This window comes from Microcebus murinus, chromosome 2 (genome assembly GCF_040939455.1).
Source record: "Microcebus murinus isolate Inina chromosome 2, M.murinus_Inina_mat1.0, whole genome shotgun sequence".
In the NCBI taxonomy this organism is placed as follows: domain Eukaryota; kingdom Metazoa; phylum Chordata; class Mammalia; order Primates; family Cheirogaleidae; genus Microcebus; species Microcebus murinus.
Window position 1 is genome coordinate 51,845,867 of NC_134105.1, and position 17,787 is coordinate 51,863,653.

At 41.1% G+C, this 17,787-nt stretch overlaps 1 protein-coding gene across 2 annotated transcripts in view; it reads left to right on the forward strand.

The window, feature by feature from the left end:
• PDE4B (phosphodiesterase 4B) overlaps nucleotides 1-17,787 on the forward strand; it is a 396,900-nt gene that overhangs the window by 288,065 nt on the left and 91,048 nt on the right. For both annotated transcript variants that reach the window (XM_012767157.3, XM_012767158.3), the window contains one exon: nucleotides 7,384-7,433. In XM_012767157.3, the coding sequence (XP_012622611.2) occupies nucleotides 7,384-7,433 (50 nt within the window). The remainder of the gene's footprint in view (nucleotides 1-7,383; nucleotides 7,434-17,787) is intronic.

Below are 17,787 nucleotides of genomic sequence, written 5' to 3' on the forward strand. Positions count from 1 at the left end.
GATGACTGTACACACCCCGATGGAGTCTTTCCCGTCATTGGTCTCTCCTCCTCTAATCTTTTCTCCAGGCTACCACCAGAGTGATCCTTCTCATGTGCTGTTTGACCCTGTCACCCTCTGGCTTGGGGCATTTCAATGGTCCACTGTGATCGTTAAGAGAAAGTTTAAACGCCGGTGCTTGGCACCCATGGAACTTCATGACCCAGCTGTAGTTAATTTGACTGATAGTTAATTGGGTTTATATTTAATGCAATGTATGTGAAATCTAGAGGCTTGTCCCATCCTCTTTTGGAATGCTACTGTCTGTTTATTTATCTGTCACTTAATTTATCCAGCAAGTATTTATTTAGTACATACTATTCATTCATGCATGTATGTATGCATATAACAAATACTTACTGAGCACCTATTTTGTACCAGGCACCTATGATATAATAGTAACCAAAACAGACAAGTTCTCTGCCCTTTCAGGGCTTACAGTCTAATAGGAAGTGCTGGGGGATACAGTGGTGAACAATCAGACCAGCTCTCTAGCCACGTAGGAGTATGTTCAACAACCATGGCCTGTTGCTTCCTGCATGCTTTCTTCTCCATCCTAATCATGGACTTACCGTTTGCTCTTCCTAGAATGTCTCATTCCACCTGCCAATGTCTGCCTGGTCAAATCCTGGTTGTCTTTTATGACTCATCTCTAGAATCACCTTCACCAAGATGCTCTCCCTGATCCCACCAAGCCTGGCCGAGTGGCCCTCATTTGGTCCCAGAGCACTCTGAACACTTTAGCACACTCTTCATGGATCTGCCCTACACTAGACTGTGTGTCCCTTAAGAGTGAGAATTGTGTTCATTTTTCCTTGAATTCCCAAGAATTAACAGAATTCCTGTATACTTTGTGCTCCATAAATATCCATCATACATATGAATTTCTGAATAATTGATTATTGGAGGAAAGACTACCAATTATTTAGGAAATTATTTTTTTAGGAAAAAAATCCCTTCCCTATCCCCTGCCTTTTTTCTTTATGGAATATGATCTCTGGAACCATATTTACTGGCTTCATAACCCAGTTCTACCACTTGAAGATTATATTCTTGGGCAAGCTAATCACTGTCTCTGTATCTCAGTTTCCTACTGTGTAAATTAGAACTATTGTGAGGATTAAATGAGTTGATATTTCTAAAGTACTTAAAATAGCATCTAGCACAGAGTAAGTGCTCAATAAATGTGAGCTATTATAATAATGACCTTTCCCTTGCTGAATCCAGAAGCATTGTTAACACTGAGGCTTTCACATCCATTATCTGAGTTACAATCACTGTAAATGATGTGCATGACGCGTATTGTTCCCCCCACTCTGTGAATAAGGAAACAAAGCTTAGGGAGATTAAATTACTTGTGCATGAACATACCTCTTCTGGTAAGCAGCAGAGTCACATGTGAAACCCAGCATCCTGACCCTCATTGCAGTGCTCTTTCCCTTCACTGCACCTGTGAAGTCCTCTGGGTTATGGGCAGAAGTCCCTGGGAGGCTTTGGAACAGAAAGATGTTTAGGAAGGACTTATGAAATTCATTTAATCCTCACAACAATTCTGAAGGTTAGAAAGCCTGAAGGCAGAGACATTAGCTAAGACAATATTTTCAGGAATTAAAATGTCTGAGTGAAGCCCTGAACCAGAACAATGGAGAAGGGAATGGTGAGGAAGGGATTAATAAGGACACATTCCAAAGGCTTCTTTGTCCAGCATAGCTGGACTCAGGTGTTTTTAGTCTCATTTGCTGGCATGGGCTTGTGGTGAGGGTAGGGGGTTCCTCTGTTAGTAGTATTGGGGCATCCAGCCTAGCCCTGCTGATTAATGAGCTATGTTAGCTCAAACCACTTTCTTAAGAACCAAGTGTTTTCTTAGCCTTGGGGCCATACACAGAACTGACCCAGAGCCCATTCTCACACTCTGGCTGAGGACTACCCCTCAAATTATGGCCTTTGTGTCACTTTTAGTCCAAAGCAAACCTCACTTATCAGACAGAGTGGGTCTTCAACAGCAAGATAGTTGCATCTAATGGGCTTTTTCACACCCATACCTATATTTGTACAGGGTTGATCTTGTTACTGATTCTGAGTACTACTTTGCAACCAACACCCATTAACAAACATTTAAAGCAGGACACATTTACCACTAGAGCTTCACCAAAGGCAATCGACATTCCTCAGTCTAGCCCAGGCCCAGACCCAAATTATGATGGGTTTCAGCCATCAGGGAGCCGAAATCAATGAAATCAATCAGTCAGCCATCAGCAGAGTGACCTGGCAGGGGCAGGTTGGAAAATTGAGAGTCTATTTAATGTACTCCATTCTATTTCTAGATAGTCAATACCCTCAAACAACTGAGGAAAATCCAAGAGAAGGAACTGAAAGCAAGAATGTCTGCCAGGAGGGGATACAGCATACGGAGGGTCTTTCTCCACTCTCCACTCCCTCATACTTACTTATCTTAACAGCTGAAACCATAAGATTCATGGAACTCAGATGTCACTTTCTGGGATATTTGACTTGGGTTTTAGGATGCCACTCCCTGTCTTGAATGTAACATTTAAGCAATAATTACGTCCTTGGAGTGGTTTCCATGAGACATCTGGATTGTGTGGTTTATAATATGAAAAGGAACTCCCACATAGAACTATACTTCTCAGAAGTCAAGATTTCTTTTATCTTTTGGCTCTTTGCTCTGTGTAAAAGCAGTTTACCACCCAAAGGGGGGAAATCTCAAAATTCCAGTTGAGGTGGTTTCCTTGCACCTCCATGAAATGACCCACTGAGGGAATGCTTGATTGGCCCTGTATTTCTTGGCTGCAAATGAAAACCTACATTTCCTTTGTCCCAGGAGATAATTTTGAAAATATGGCTTTCATTTAGAGTTGTTAATTCAGATAAGGATTCTTAAAGCATTTAAGAATGTACTTGGAATTAGTGATAGGATCAACTCTGTACATGGCTTCAGACAGACTGGTGGAGTGACCAGGGGTGGGAGTGAATGTGCCCACCATTCACCAGTCTGATAACCAGAGGATGGAGCTGGGAGCCAAGGAGAGCCCTTCTTTTAACTGTGTCATTAACTTCATGACTATCATGCATGGCTACCAGGAAATCATGTAACAGCTTTGTATTAGCATTCTTTCAAGACATAATTTAATCAACATGCATGTCACCTTCAGGAAAGAATCAATAACCACTTAAATTTTTTTTTCAGTATGTATCTAAAGTGTCTTTCATTGCTTTATGTACTTTGGCATGGGATTTAAATTAACTGGGAATCATAAAATCTTGAGCATTCAGAGCTGGAAGGAACCTAGCTAAATATCCTCAGATTAAGTGAGGAAATATATGTAAAACCCCTCACACAGGACCTGGCACATTGTAAATCACCAGTAAATGTTAGTTGCTGCCTGTTCTCCACAAGTGAGGAAGAAACTAAGAGGTTCAGTGAATCGCCCAGGGCCATACAGTGGGAAGATGCCAGAGCCAGGATTAGGATTCCTGTCTTCTTAGTCATAGTGCAGTTCTCTCCACTGTGCTATTCAGGGCTGGAAAGTATTAACTGCTGTGGCCATATTATCCTCCCTATTCCTATCACCAGCCTCAGCAGCCAGGCACGTAACTTCTTATGATTCTTCCATAAGTTAGGGACTGCTGAAGACTGGGCAACCAACACCATTTTCCTCTGGCAGACATCACAATTTTCCAACTGGCACTCTCATGCCTTAGCAGCAATAATGCGGTTTCCAGAAGTCATTCATTCATTTCAAATGTATTGGAGTCTCTTCTTTGCACCAGGTCTTGAGAATAAGCGATAAACCAAATAAATGTGGTCCCCGTCTTTCCAAAGCTTACACACAGAGATGCTTATCAAAATTAACAATTCTGGCCGGGCGCGGTGGCTCAAGCCTGTAATCCTAGCACTCTGGGAGGCCGAGGCGGGCGGATTGCTCGAGGTCAGGAGTTCGAAACCAGCCTGAGCAAGAGCAAGACCCCGTCTCTACTATAAATAGAAAGAAATTAATTGGCCAACTAATATATATATATATAAAAAAAAAAATTAGCCGGGCGTGGTGGCACATGCCTGTAGTCCCAGCTACTCGGGAGGCTGAGGCAGAAGGATTGCTTGAGCCCAGGAGTTTGAGGTTGCTGTGAGCTAGGCTGACGCCATGGCACTCACTCTAGCCTGTGCAACAAAGCGAGACTCTGTCTCAAAAAAAAAAAAAAAAAATTAACAATTCTAAATAAAAGCTGCATTTCCAAAATGAACTTCTGAGACAAAAGAGTTTGTGTAATATATTTAATTTCCAAGAAGTCATTGAGAGAACTAGGTGTTGTGAGAAGTTATGCTATTAAGAAGGCAGAGATTTCCAACATTAAGGGTCTCCTAGTTGTGTGTCTTCTTTCAGAAAAGCTTTTTGTTTGGATTTCAGGAAAAGAGGCAAAATCAAATTATTTTAAAATGTGTTATTAATCCAATAAATATGTATTGAATGCCTATGTCATACCAAATATTATGCCAGATTCCAGGGTTACAGAGATGCACAAGACTTGATCTTTGCTTAAATTCCTCACAGGTGTGTTGAGGAGACAGACAGGAAAATGGGAATTGCAATACAGGCTGAGCAGAGCAATGACAGGGTAGGCATAGAGAACCACAGAACTGGGGTGAGGACTGCTCACAGAAGGGAAGGCTCCTCTGAGGAGGGGATGCCTGAGCAGAGTCCCGGGCATGGTAAAGCATTAGGCACTCAAAGAGAAGAAGAAAAGTATTTGTGTCCAAAGACACAGCAACAAGAGGGCATGCTGTGCTCAGGGAATAGTGAGTAGGACATAGAAACAAGACTGCCTGTGAAAAGGAAACCAGATAAAGCATTTGGTTCCTTGAATCACTTTCACATCAGTAGTTCATTTAATCAACAGTCCTTTAGTATTTTGGAGTTCCTTCTCTTTGAGAGGCAAGTTGGTGGGTCCTGCAGAGGATACAAGGGAAGCATTCAGAACTGGATCCTGCCATCAATAAGTCACAGATTTATTAGTGGAGATAATATGTACCCATGTGAATTATAACATGAGGATACAGAAAAAGCACCATGGGAGATTAGAGAAGAGAGCACTCTCAGCTAAGAGGATGGCATCCTTTGGAGAAGATGGCACTTAACCTTTCATGAGCAGGTGATATTTAATGTGGGGGGGAGCTTCCTTGACAGAGCATGGCCTGAGTCATGGCTGGAAAGGGGAAGCACATGTTCAAGGAAAAAGAAGTGATCAAGTTTGGCCTTGGGAAAGTATGGGTCAGCTCCGTCCTGTGTTCACTCATCCGTTCATTCTTCCATTTAATAAGTATTTACTCAATGCTTGGCATATGGAAGATCATCCTAGGTGCCAGGGATCAAGTATTTAACAAGTTGTTCCCTGCCCACATAAAGTTTACATTAATCTAAGGAGTTATCTATTGAACACTAATTAGTGCCTATTTTAATTACAATTTTAAAGTGCTACATAGGAGAAGCACAAGATGCATTTGAGTACAAGGCCAGTCAGTGGCTTGAGATGAAATGTCAGGTGGGGAGGAATTCTAACAGGTAAGCTGGAAAATGTATGTTGAGGCTAGAAAGCAAAGGACTTTGAATGCCAGGGTAAGGAGTTTGGAATTTAATCTCTTAATTTTCCTGAAAAACATCCCTTGGTCTGAGTGCAGGTGTTATCAGCAGACAGCATAGTAGAATGAACATGCACTTTGGATTCAGAAAGACTTAGCTTTGAATCCTGGCCATGCCGATTATAAACCATTTGCTTCAGTATGTTTCTGAACCTCTCTGAGCTTCAGTTCTTTTATCCTTAAGATGAGATGATAATACTCCCAATGGAAGCTAAGATGTCCCTAACACAGTGCCTAGTAGAAAAAAGCAATCATTGGTTGATCATTTCCCTTCTCTTATCACATGTGAAAATTTCATGCCACCAAGAGTTTAAAAGTACCTTGCTAGGATCACCCAGCTAGTAAATTAGTGGTAGATGTAGACCCTGTCAATAGACTCTGCAGCTACAAGGTATGATTACCTAGAAGCTAGATTACCCCTAAGGGATCAGAAATTTATTTGGAGCCCTTAAAAACCCAGGAAAATAATTTTGTGGCCCCACCAGTAGAAAGATCCTTCCTTAGCACCAACTTTGCAGGCCATTCTCTAGCATTTGGAATTTGGGTTCTTTCTCAAATTTACCTGTGCAAGGGAATTCACAGAGGAGTAAAAAATACAGATTTCCAGGCCTCATCCCAGATACACTGAAATGAGTATCAAATGAGTCTGATGCTTGTCCATGTTTAAGAACCCCTGGCTTAGGGTCCACTCTCTTGCTAATTACCAATATCCTGTTGCTCCTTAGTGGGATAGAGAGTCCTTAATACAAGTGGTTCTGAAAATGTGGTCACCAGACCAACACCACCTGGAGACTTCTTAGAAATGTAAACTCTCAAGCCCACCCCAGGCCTACTCAATCAGAAACTCTGGGGATAGGGTCCAACAATGTGTTTCAATAAGCCCTCTGGGAGATTCTGATGGACCCCACGGTTTGAGGGCACTGCTCAATAGTATTCCTGAGAGGTTCTCCAGCAGTACACTGGGAATCTGGAAAAGTCTGGCAGAACTTTTGTAAAGCATGAGCAAGATGGTGAGAACAGAAAAATTGAGGGGTTGGGGGGCAGAGAAAGAAAAGGAAAGAAGAAAAAATGAGGGGCTCCAGTATTAGGGGAACATGGGTTGGCTTCCTTGTTTCATTTAACCCATGACGTATTAAATAACAAGCTTGTTATTTAATACGATGTTCCTCCGTGAAACTTCTGCTCCCTAAATTGAGTAAGCTGGATTATTATTCCTGGTGGCTGTATGACCTTTGGCAGGTGGCTTCACCTGTCTGGGTCTCAGTTTCCTAAGGTGCAAAAAATGTGAGGTTGAACTGATTGATCGCTAAGGATTCTATATAGCACTGCCCAAAGGAATTGGCATTCAGAGTGAGGCCCAAGCAAGCATCTCCTCTTCTGAGGGCTTCTTGGAACAGCAAAACCAAAAAACACAGGGCTGGTTAGGGATCTGGAGTAAACAAATTCCTTCCTGGAGAGCTGGGGCATCCTGAGGCTGTGCAGAGGGAAATTCCAGGCCATCTGAATGTGAGAGAATTGCAGTCATCTACCCGTGTTACAGGAGCCTGCCTTCCGGAGATAGCATTATGTCACTCGAGAGCTTATTATGACCTGCAAAACTCCTCAGTAATAATGGGGGGAAGTGCAGGGGGTACAGGGTGGGGAGAAGTACTATACAGACTCAGTCCTTCTTTTCTCTGTCTCCACAGGAGGTCCCCAGCTACTAGTCAGCCTCCTGTCTCCAGAGTCAACCTACAAGGTAGGCCATGTCATGAGGTCTATCTCAATGTTTCAGAAAAATAAATGTGCCTCTTATTCCAAACCATTTTTAGAATAATAGCATTTGTTTGCATATTGTGGCCTTCAAAAGGATCTCTCTTGTTGACTTTTTTCAAAGGCATACCAGAGCTTTGCTTTACTCGATATAAAACCAAATTAAAAGCAGTATTAAATAATTTGCCCATTGCATGCCCCCGGCTTTCAGAATGTGATAAATGTGCGGTAATGCTGCTTCCCAGAAGAGGAGCCGGAGGCAGAGCTGTAATGATAGCGCAACTGGACCTCAGCTTGCTGGCCTCAGTGAACTCCAGGAGAGCTAACCTCAAAGACCCCGAGGTGCCCCACAGTGGTCTGAGGGCCCCCAAGGGTATGCTAGTGGTTTCCTCTTAGCATCAACTATAGATCCCACTTGGATTTACATTCTTTCCAGGTGTGAAACCAAGGGCTCCTTCCACGTCACAAATCATTTCTTTTGGAGGTCATCCAACTTTGTTCCTCAAAGGTGTTTTTTTAAGAACCTAATTTCTCATCTTTCAGTACAGTGCATCTGCTTCTCAGGTAGCTTTGAGAGCTGCAGAGAGGAAGGGCCACCTTGAAGGAAAACCATGGAGATGTGTTGAACAGAAATTTGTCTTGAAATAAAATGCAACCAGTAAGATGACATTTTTAAAGTCCAAATGGAGTTTCTCCCCCTGAATCTGTTCCCCTGTGTTGTAGTAGTGGATCTGAGAAAAACCACAGGAGAAAACAATTAAGATGGACTCGTGCTGAAATCACCTAATGCCTTACATTGCGTTGTATGCTTTCCTATTGCCAGTGGTGCTATTCCCTTCACCATATCCTTACCATCTTCCTTACATGGATGTTGTGTTCTCTTGCTAGTATCATGACCATAAGTATAGTGGAAGTATTACAATAGCCCTGTATCTAAAAGAAGGGAACAAAGGCAGCAGATCCTATTGGCTCATTGGCTTCTAAAGTATTTATGATACATGCTTTTAAAAATATTTTATAAGACAAAGATTGAGACCAAGAATAAAAGTGAAAGAAAGATATTAAGTAAAGGTGAGTTTACTCTACAGCCCTATGATATGACATACAAAGAAGTGATTAATACTATTTCTATAGACTACAAAAACCTGGAGTGTAGCATGTACTGGTTTCTTTAGAAGTTTTACAAAAAGAAACAAAATAGAGTGTTTTAACATATAACTGGTGTTACATACTTGGAGATCAAAGGAGGTAGTTTTGAAACCTCTATCATTTCATCATATTGGCTTAACAGTAAAGCAATGTCGCTCACATTTCTGTTAGCCAAATTTATTAAGATGCTTTTTACGTCAATTTGAATATTTAAGACTATGTTTTTTCTTGTAATGAATATGACAAACATAAGGAGAATATGTGATATTTATGGTTCTATAAATTAACTCCCTGGCCAAAGGTGTGTTTGGAAAGATCATTTTGTGATTATTGGCACAGTAACTGCAGCTTGGCAACTAGAGATTCTTTTGATAAATTCTTCTAAAACAATGAAACAAAGAAATGACAATACCACTTAGGCAATTTGTTTTCATCTGCCTTTGTGACAAACTACAAAAATCCTGGCTTTTCACTGGAAAGAGAATGTAGTGATATCAATTACGTAATTACAGGTTTCAAAATCTCCTTAACATTTAACCATAGTTAGAAAAGGAAGGAGGAGACACACATCCCGTCTTTTGTTCTTATTATCAGCTTAAATAAGTCAGGCAGATTTTTCCTGTTATTTTAATATTTATCAGCATATGACAAAGAGGTGCGTTTAAATAGAAACTTTAAAGGGGAATGAAAAATAAGTGGCTCAGATCAAACAGAATTGAGAACTGGAGGGCTGCTTTAAAATACCATTTTTCACGATAGTAAATCCGGTTTTCATTTGTCAATACTAAAGTCGAATTCATATATTTCAATTGAAATCTCAGATAAAAAGTACAAAAAATCCACAATAATTGAAACAGATTTAGAAACAATCCAGTTTGTTAAGAAACACTGATTGACGTAGATAACTCTATTCTTACATTGAAGCAAGTTTGAGAAAGAACCAAATCTTCTTTAAAAGCTTCTTTTTTTAAATTTTGAACATATAAATGAAGGAAATGCAATTCATTTTAAAAGCTAATTATCAGAAATCCTGGTAAAATTGGTACATTTACTCTTATAAATTGATCATTAACTGAAATAGTCAATGGGGAAATGAAAGGAAATATCTCAATCTGCAATACCTTTCTTCTCATTGTTGAACCATAGTTATTCTCAGCTCTCATGGCTGAATACAAATTTCCTTCTTTTGCACAGACATCTTATTTTTTAATTGACATAATTGCTTCTTTTATCTTTGCTATGGTAACAACTTAATTCTAGGACATACTTTAATCTGTGCCTTGTATGTCTCTTCCTTTGGAGATCAAGCTCCTGAAGACAGAAGTTGTACCTTATTGATCTCTATTATTCATGGTGGTTTAGCACAATTATTTTCACATAGTAGGAACACAGTAAGTCTTGAATTGACCAGGAGAATTGTGTAAAATTTAGGGACTTTATCTGAGGAAAATGATCACAAAATTAAATATCAACGAGGAGCCACATTTTTTTTATCTCTATGCCTATGAAAATATTCCAATGTTGTTCTTTTATATTTTAAAAAAATCCGTTATTTCATTGAAATTAGAAGAGATCTGAAACACACGCTATAACTGCTTGCATATGTTAGTGTGCTCTTAAATAGGTTTTGAATAAAAAGAGTGAAATCTAAGAAGCTGGCATTTTGCACTCTGAATAGGAGAGCCAGAGGAAAGCAATGGAGAATTTTAAGCCTGGAACAATGTGGAAGCCATATGCTCCCGGGTTGAGGAGAGAGACGCGGTGAATCCTCCCAGGAGTATTGAAAATGCCAGTGCTGTGGAATTTAATGAGCATCTCAATTTGTATCGCATTTTGCCTTTTCGCAAGCATGAATTTTAAGCTTTCTCTGCTTTCTGCTCAAGGATTAAAACAGAAAGGGAAAAAAAAAAAACAGAATAGAAAAAGAAAGAAAACTCCCAAACAAGGCAGAATCTTGAATTCTGTCACCTGTACATATTCAAAATGGAAAATGGAAGTAATTCTCAGGACTTCAGGTCCCCAAACTATATTCAACAACAACAACAAAAAAAATCAAATAACTGAGGGAAATTCGGGTGTGTGCAGCGCATATGTGTGGTAATTGTCCCACTTTTTCCACTCTTTTGCTCTTTAATAGTGATTACGGGTATGTCATGACAGTAAGAATTAACTGAAAAAATTAAGTGCTCACTGCCTTTACAAAATGATTCTTTGCTTTACAAAGGGATTAGAAAACCATTCCCTTTAATGGCCAGCACCTGAGTCATATAAATGTGACTTGATGTGTAATAATATGTATCATACATACAATATTTTAGGGGCCAAGTTGTTTTATAAGGTGGGGTTTTCTATACTAAATTTCTTCTTCTAAAATTTACCAATAAACTTACTGACTGAGCAGGAACATCACCGCTGGTAACAGATCAGATGTTATGAAGAACAACCCAAAGGTCTACGGGTCATCAGAAAGGAAAGCAAACCACGTCACCACGGTGACTAGGGAATTGCCTGGAGGACTTGAGGCCAAATTGCTGCAGACACTAAGTCTGTCCCAGCCTGAGCATCCACAGCCTCCTCGGTTTATGGTGGTTTCAACACTAGTCAATTAGAAAGCGTTTCAAGAAAAGGCTGTGTCTGGAGAAATAGGATAAGGCAGTACAGGGCTTTCCAGTCAAGTCTGAAATAGGTTGGCCTAAGTGAGAAACAGATTTAATTAAAGTTTCCCAGTGCTCATGGGAACCCATTTCTTTTAATATGTATCCAGGCCATTCAGGGGAGGAAATGGCTGTTTACCAGTTTATAAAACACAAAAAGAGGCTTTCTCCTAGGAAGCCTATTTCTGCATATGGGTTCCTCCCCTATCTTCCCTTGATGATGACTGTCCTCCTGGCGGGTCCTGCGGGTGGGCCAGATGCAGGGGCTGTTCAAGCAGTGGACAAGAGGCTCAGTGAGTCATCTTTGATTCTGAGGAATTCAAAAAGTCATGACATTGGTTCAGTTCTCATTCTTTGCCAGACCTTCCAGGGCCTGGGATGAGTGAGGGTCCATGTGTGCACGGGAGAAGGGCTCTATGAGAACCACAGCAATGGCCTGGGAGCTGCTCTGTGTCGGCTGACTGGAAGTGAAGCCCGGCAGAAGCAGAACCTTTGCTTGGTTTCTACATTAAGCAAGAACTGTCCTGCAGGATTGCAACACTATGGACAAATACGAATAAAATCAATCTGGTTACCAAAGGCTGTAAATATTCATGATAAAGGAAGGATTGGAGGGAATTATTTAAAAAGAAAAGAAAGGAAAAAAAGAAGAAAAGAAATGAAAAGAAAAAGAAAAAAAATAGAAATATCAGATTATGTTTTCTTGTGTATTCTGAATGCTGTATAGCCTGAATTTATTGAAATAATTTCTTTTATTATTCACCTTGAATGTTTAGACAGCCTGCAAACAAAACTGTAGGGTAAATGCACCAGAAAGGCCTCCGTAATTTTGAGACTAATTCCCCAAATTGTTGTTTGGGGAGAATTGCTTTTGTCTAAAATAGTCCTCTTGTGAAAGTTTACCCCGGAGCATCAACACTGAGCTATTTATCTTGATTTGCAATTATTTCATACATATCTAAAATTAAGTATAGGTAGTGGCAGAAACATTAACAAGTCAGCTAAAATGCAAATAGTTAAAATGTTATCCTTAAGCAAACATTGCCAAAAATAACACCGTTCTCATTATGACTATTTCGCTGGTTCAAAATTAATTTCTACATTTAGCATAAATATTTATTCGTATTAAATGAGAACAGCAGCATCTAATCTCTCACTAGCTGCACGAAGAGTTGAGTTCATTCCGTGTTGACTCCACTCCATGTTTTTGTACTGCTGAGAAACACCATCCACCCACCCCCCCTCTGAAAGTTGGACTCATGCATGTTAGTAAGTATTTCAGTTATGCTATTGACGTCAATGGAGTCATTAAATAGATTGCTGGCCCTCCCAGAGGCAAATCACTGCCAGAGACCTAGATACAGACACGTTTTCTACAAAGACAACCATCAGGTTTTGCTATAGCAGTAAGCCAGAGAAAGGGAAAAGTTTATACTGTAGCAGACCTATCTCCAAATACAATTTCTTTCTTTCTTTTGCATTTTAGTTCCGGCCTTTCTTTCTCTTTGGTTACAGTAGGCTCAGGCAGATACCCAGATAATGTTGCCTGAATGTTTTGTGTGCAAAAACATCTCCTGTAATTGAGACCACAAAGGGAGGTACCCCACTTTTAGAAATAAGTCTCACCTTTTGCTCTACACAAGCCCATCTGGATGTTTATTCAACGGCATAAATTATCGAGGCAAATCCCTATTGTCTGCCAGTAAGGTTGTGTTTGATATATAGTCCCCTGAATAAACAATCTCCTCCAAGCACACACATGCACGCACACACACGCACACAATTGTGTCCTTTCTGCCACTTCTGCGTGGCGTGTAGCTGCAGCCTTTCATCTGTGAATCAACCTTTATGCAGCTGGCACTGTGCTACAGCACCCGGCTCTGTAGCAAAGGGTGGAGGAGGAAGCTGGGAAGAAAGATTCACTTCTCTCAGCTGCCTCCTCTGCAGGGCTCCCGCAGGAGGCCGTCCACGTGCCTGTGTCCTCCCAAACCCCAGCTGGCTGCCTCAAGCCTGGTCATGCAGCGCCCAGGCATGTCACAGAGAGCCCTTGAGGAAACATCTGCCTCTTTCTGCGTATTCTTGACAGCTCTATCGACCTGGACAGCCCCAGGAGGCAGAGCCAAAGATTTGCCTCACACCTGGACTCTTCTGCCTCCCAGGTTCAAAGTCAGGGAGCCATCTTTGGCAGATTTCTTCAAATCTGGTTGTCCAAATCTACCCCGTTGGCTTTAGAACCTATTTCCCTCTGTCCTCCTTGCCAAAATACCTGCTAGCTCTCAGGCCATCTGTATAGTGCTGACATCTCTGGCTAATCTTGACTATGTGGGACTTTCAAGGGACTTGAAGTGAACTCTATTATCCATAACCTCAGGAAGAAGTGGCAGTGTTAAAAGAAATGAAAGAGGGCCGGGTGCGGTGGCTCATGCCTACAATCCTAACACTCTGGGAGGCGGGTGGATTGCTAGAGGTCAGGAGTTCGAAACCAGCCTGAGCAAGAGTGAGACCCCTGTCTCTACTAAAAATAGAAACAAATGAATTTACCAACCAAAAAACATATATATACAAAAAAAAAAAAAAAATTAGCCGGGCATGGTGGTACGTGCCTATAGTCCCTGCTGAGGCAGCAGGATTGCTTGAGCCCAGGAGTTTGAGGTTGCTGTGAGCTAGGCTGACACCACGGCACTCACTCTAGCCTGGGCAACAAAGTGAGATTCTGTCTCAGAAAAAAAAAAAAAAGAAATGAAAGAAAAGAAAACAAATAAATATGATTCATTTTTCACATTATATCATTCTCTTAGTTCCTAGCACAGTGGCTGGCACAAAGTAGGTACTCAGATAGCATGCTGAATTGAATTGGGTTGAGAACCCAGGTCAATCCCTCAGATGAATTACTTCTCTGAGACTCAGTTTTCTATCTGGAAAATGAGCATTTTAATATTTTATTTCATAAGATTGTTGTGAGGATTAAATGAGAAGAGCTATGTATGGTGGTTAAGAGTGAAGACTCTGGAGTGAGAATGCCTCTTTCAAATCCTAACTCCACCACGATGTGACCTGGGGGCAAATTAATTGTGTCCCAATTGCCTCATCTTCAACATTGGGATGGAATTGTACATACATCATATGTTGGTTGCAAGGACTAAGTATGTTCAAATATATGAAGCACTTAGACAGTGCCAGTGTTGGCACTGGTATTATTAGTGTTCTGCAACATGTCTCACACAGCACCTAGCACATTGCAGGTGTTCATATGTGGTAGCTACGAGCCTAGGTCTTCTGGTATCAGTAGGGAACCCAAACAGAAAGCCCCGCTGAGCTCTTTCTAAAAGATTCTAGTCTACTTCCCTTCCATAGTAATACAATCTAAAAGGGAACCTTTCTTTGAAGCTTAAGATTCTTTCCCCCTGCAACCATAAAAACTTGGTAAATAGAAATCGCTTTAGAGTTGAAGATAGGATTCTCCAAGACATACACTACAAAGCTGAGGAGGCAGAAGGGAGAATGGAACTGATGTTAAATATCAGGGGGCATGATCTAAGTATGCTTTTATCTCTTAAAAGCGGAGTGCAAAAGAGGAACACCAAATTATTTAGGATTCTGATAAACTGGTTCTTAGTTAACTGAGAGCCCTCTCTTGCACAAAAGTCTGAGAGGGCATCACTTTATAAAATAGCATATTTACAGCTGTACAACTGATCACAGTTGTATTTAAATCCAGCCTTCAGGGTCGGTACACACCTATACTGACATAGGTGTTTCGGTCCAGGCAGCTTAGCAGGGAGCAGTAGTAGAAGCAGGTGCAGAACTTCTCTTTGCAGAGAAGACAAAACCTACTTTTAGGGTGCAGCATGGGAGAGGGCTTGGACTTCTCTCGAAAAGACTTTACACCCTGTCCAATTACTGCAGAGAAGGGAAAAGTACTCTCAGACCCACCTAATCCCCTTCTCCTCTTTATTGGGGGAGGGGGATGAGAAGGAGATCAGGGTTGGCCTAGAGAAGAATAAATATGAAAGTTTGCTATTATACAAGAAGGAAGGAAGAGGGCCTTCTAAGTTCCCTTTTCTGCCTCTTGCATCTCCACCATGGCATGAGCCTGGGGGCAGGGTGAATTCTGCTTGCTCGCTTCTGATCAACCCCTGGCCAGCACATTGCGGAGTTGCCTCCAGAGCTGTTCTCGGAAGCCAGGAGCATTTCAGGGAACAGTCTTTCACCCATGAGAAGAGAAACAAAGCAGGGACTGTCCCCTTGAAATAGAGAACAGGCAACAGAACTCACTGGATCTTTTTCTTAGTTTATTGTCTTGACTTCCTCCCAGCCAGCGCTATTGACAAGTACCAAAAGTGACCCTTCAGACTTTTGTAGACTTTCCCTACCCCCTCTTTGGCTGTGTCCATGGAGTGAGCTGGGGCCATGGTGATCATTCAGTTTGTTTGATCTGTGGGGACAGCCAGGGCAGATAATGCAGTTTTCCCTCTGCCATTTCAGTTGTATGTTGGGCTTCAAATTTACAGGGTCTGGCCTGGCAAGTACTGCTGGTCTAGTAAGCCGGATAATGTCTCAAGCCCCATATGTCTGCCTCTCATTTCAGGAGAGAAAAGGAGCTAGCAGTTATTCACTTTCTGTTATGTGCCAGGCCCTGTGCTAGGCCCTGTGCTAGGCCTTTTGTATTACTTTACCTAATCCTCCCAACTAAACTGCTTTATGAATACAATTGTCCCTATTTTACAGATCTCGGAAAAGGAGGCACAAAGAGTATATGGGGCTTACTCAAGACCACACAGTTAGTGATAGTCAGAACTGAAACCTAGATCTGTATTTCTTGAAAACCTATGGTCCTTTCTCTGCATTGTGGATCACGTGGCCTCTGTATCCCACCGTAAACCTCAGATGTTATAACTTACAGAAAGGGGGATGTCTAAGAATGTCACAATAGGAGGGCTAAATTACTGGGTTGTCAACAGCCTTAAATAATCACTACATACTAGAGGACTTTCTTTAATTCCTTTGTCATCTATCATTTTAAGTTGTAAGCAAATGTTTAAGTCTTGAGAGACATATGTCTCACACATGTCCATTATTCATTTATTAATATTCAATAAGCATATGTTAAATGCCTACTGTATACAAGGCACTGTGTTAACCCCTGAGGATCCAAGTGATGAAGATAATGCCTTTAGACCATAACCTCATATATCTTATAGCCCATAAAATAATACATAAATAAATACCTGGTTTTCCATTTGATCAATGTAATAAAGGAAAGTACAGAATGTTATGGTATCTCCTTGCTTTTTCACCTATAAAAATGGGAATATATAGCTAGGCACAGTGGCTCTTGCCTGTAATCCTAGCACTCTGGGAGGCTGAGATGGGAAGATCACTTGAGGTCAGGAGTTCAAGATCCACCTGAGCAAAAGCGAGACCCCATCTCTACCCAAAATAGGAAAAATTAGCTGAACATAGTGGTGTGGGCCTATAGTCCCAGCTACTGGGAGGCTGAGGCAGGAGGATCATTTGAGCCCAGGAGTTTGAGGTTACAGTGAGCTATGATGATGACACTGCACTCTAGCTGGGGTGACGGAGCAAGACATTGTCTAAAAAAAAAAAAAAAGCAGGGGGGGAAGGGGTGGAATAATCCCACCCAGTACTTACCATTAGAGTTGTAGCGATATTTAAATGTGTTATATATAAAGCATTTAGGATAGTGCTTGGCACCTAGTATTATTTAATGTTTGCTCTAATTATTATTATCATTAGATATTCTGGGGACTAAAGTTGATTAGGAGACAGGGAAGGCTGCTGCAAATAAGCTCCAAACACTGAGGAGCTGGGATGGGTGGAGGGTCCTCACAGGTGCCACAACCAGAGACCTGGGTGGCTTGAGCAACAGTAAGGGGCCAGGCCAGAGAAGTTGAGAAAGGCCAGGTTGGGCAGAATATTTGTAGATCATGGTAGACATGTAGATTTTATTGAAAATTCAGTTGAGAACCATTTTAAGATTTTAAGAAGCAGATTGACATAATATGATTTGAATTTTAAACACAGAACTTTGAGCCCCAAGTGTGGGCTATTGGCACATCCTATGTGCTCCCAGTACCTGTACTTTGTCTGTCATGATACTCAGTTCCTGCCCCTCCCAGCCACCTCGTGGTTAAGAAGGAGGGCTCTGCAGGTAGACTATTTGGACTTAGTTTTGTTTCTATTCCCTTCTTTTTGTATGAGTGTAGACAAGTAATTCAACATCTCGGGGCCTTGATTTGCCCATCCATGCAATGGGGATAATAATAGAACCTTCCACATAGAATTGTTTTGAGAGCAAAATTAGATAATTGTATGTAAACTGTTTACAACAGTGGCTGGCACACAGAAAGCACTAAATAAATGTTAGTTTTTGTGAAATATAGTGTAACTGCCTATTTTCTTGACTGTTTACACTTGGTGCTCAGTGCCTGGCACACGGAAGATGCTGAAAAAATATCCATTGAAAAAAGGGTGAACATGGAAACAGAGGTAGTGTGATAAATTGCAAGTAAAAGT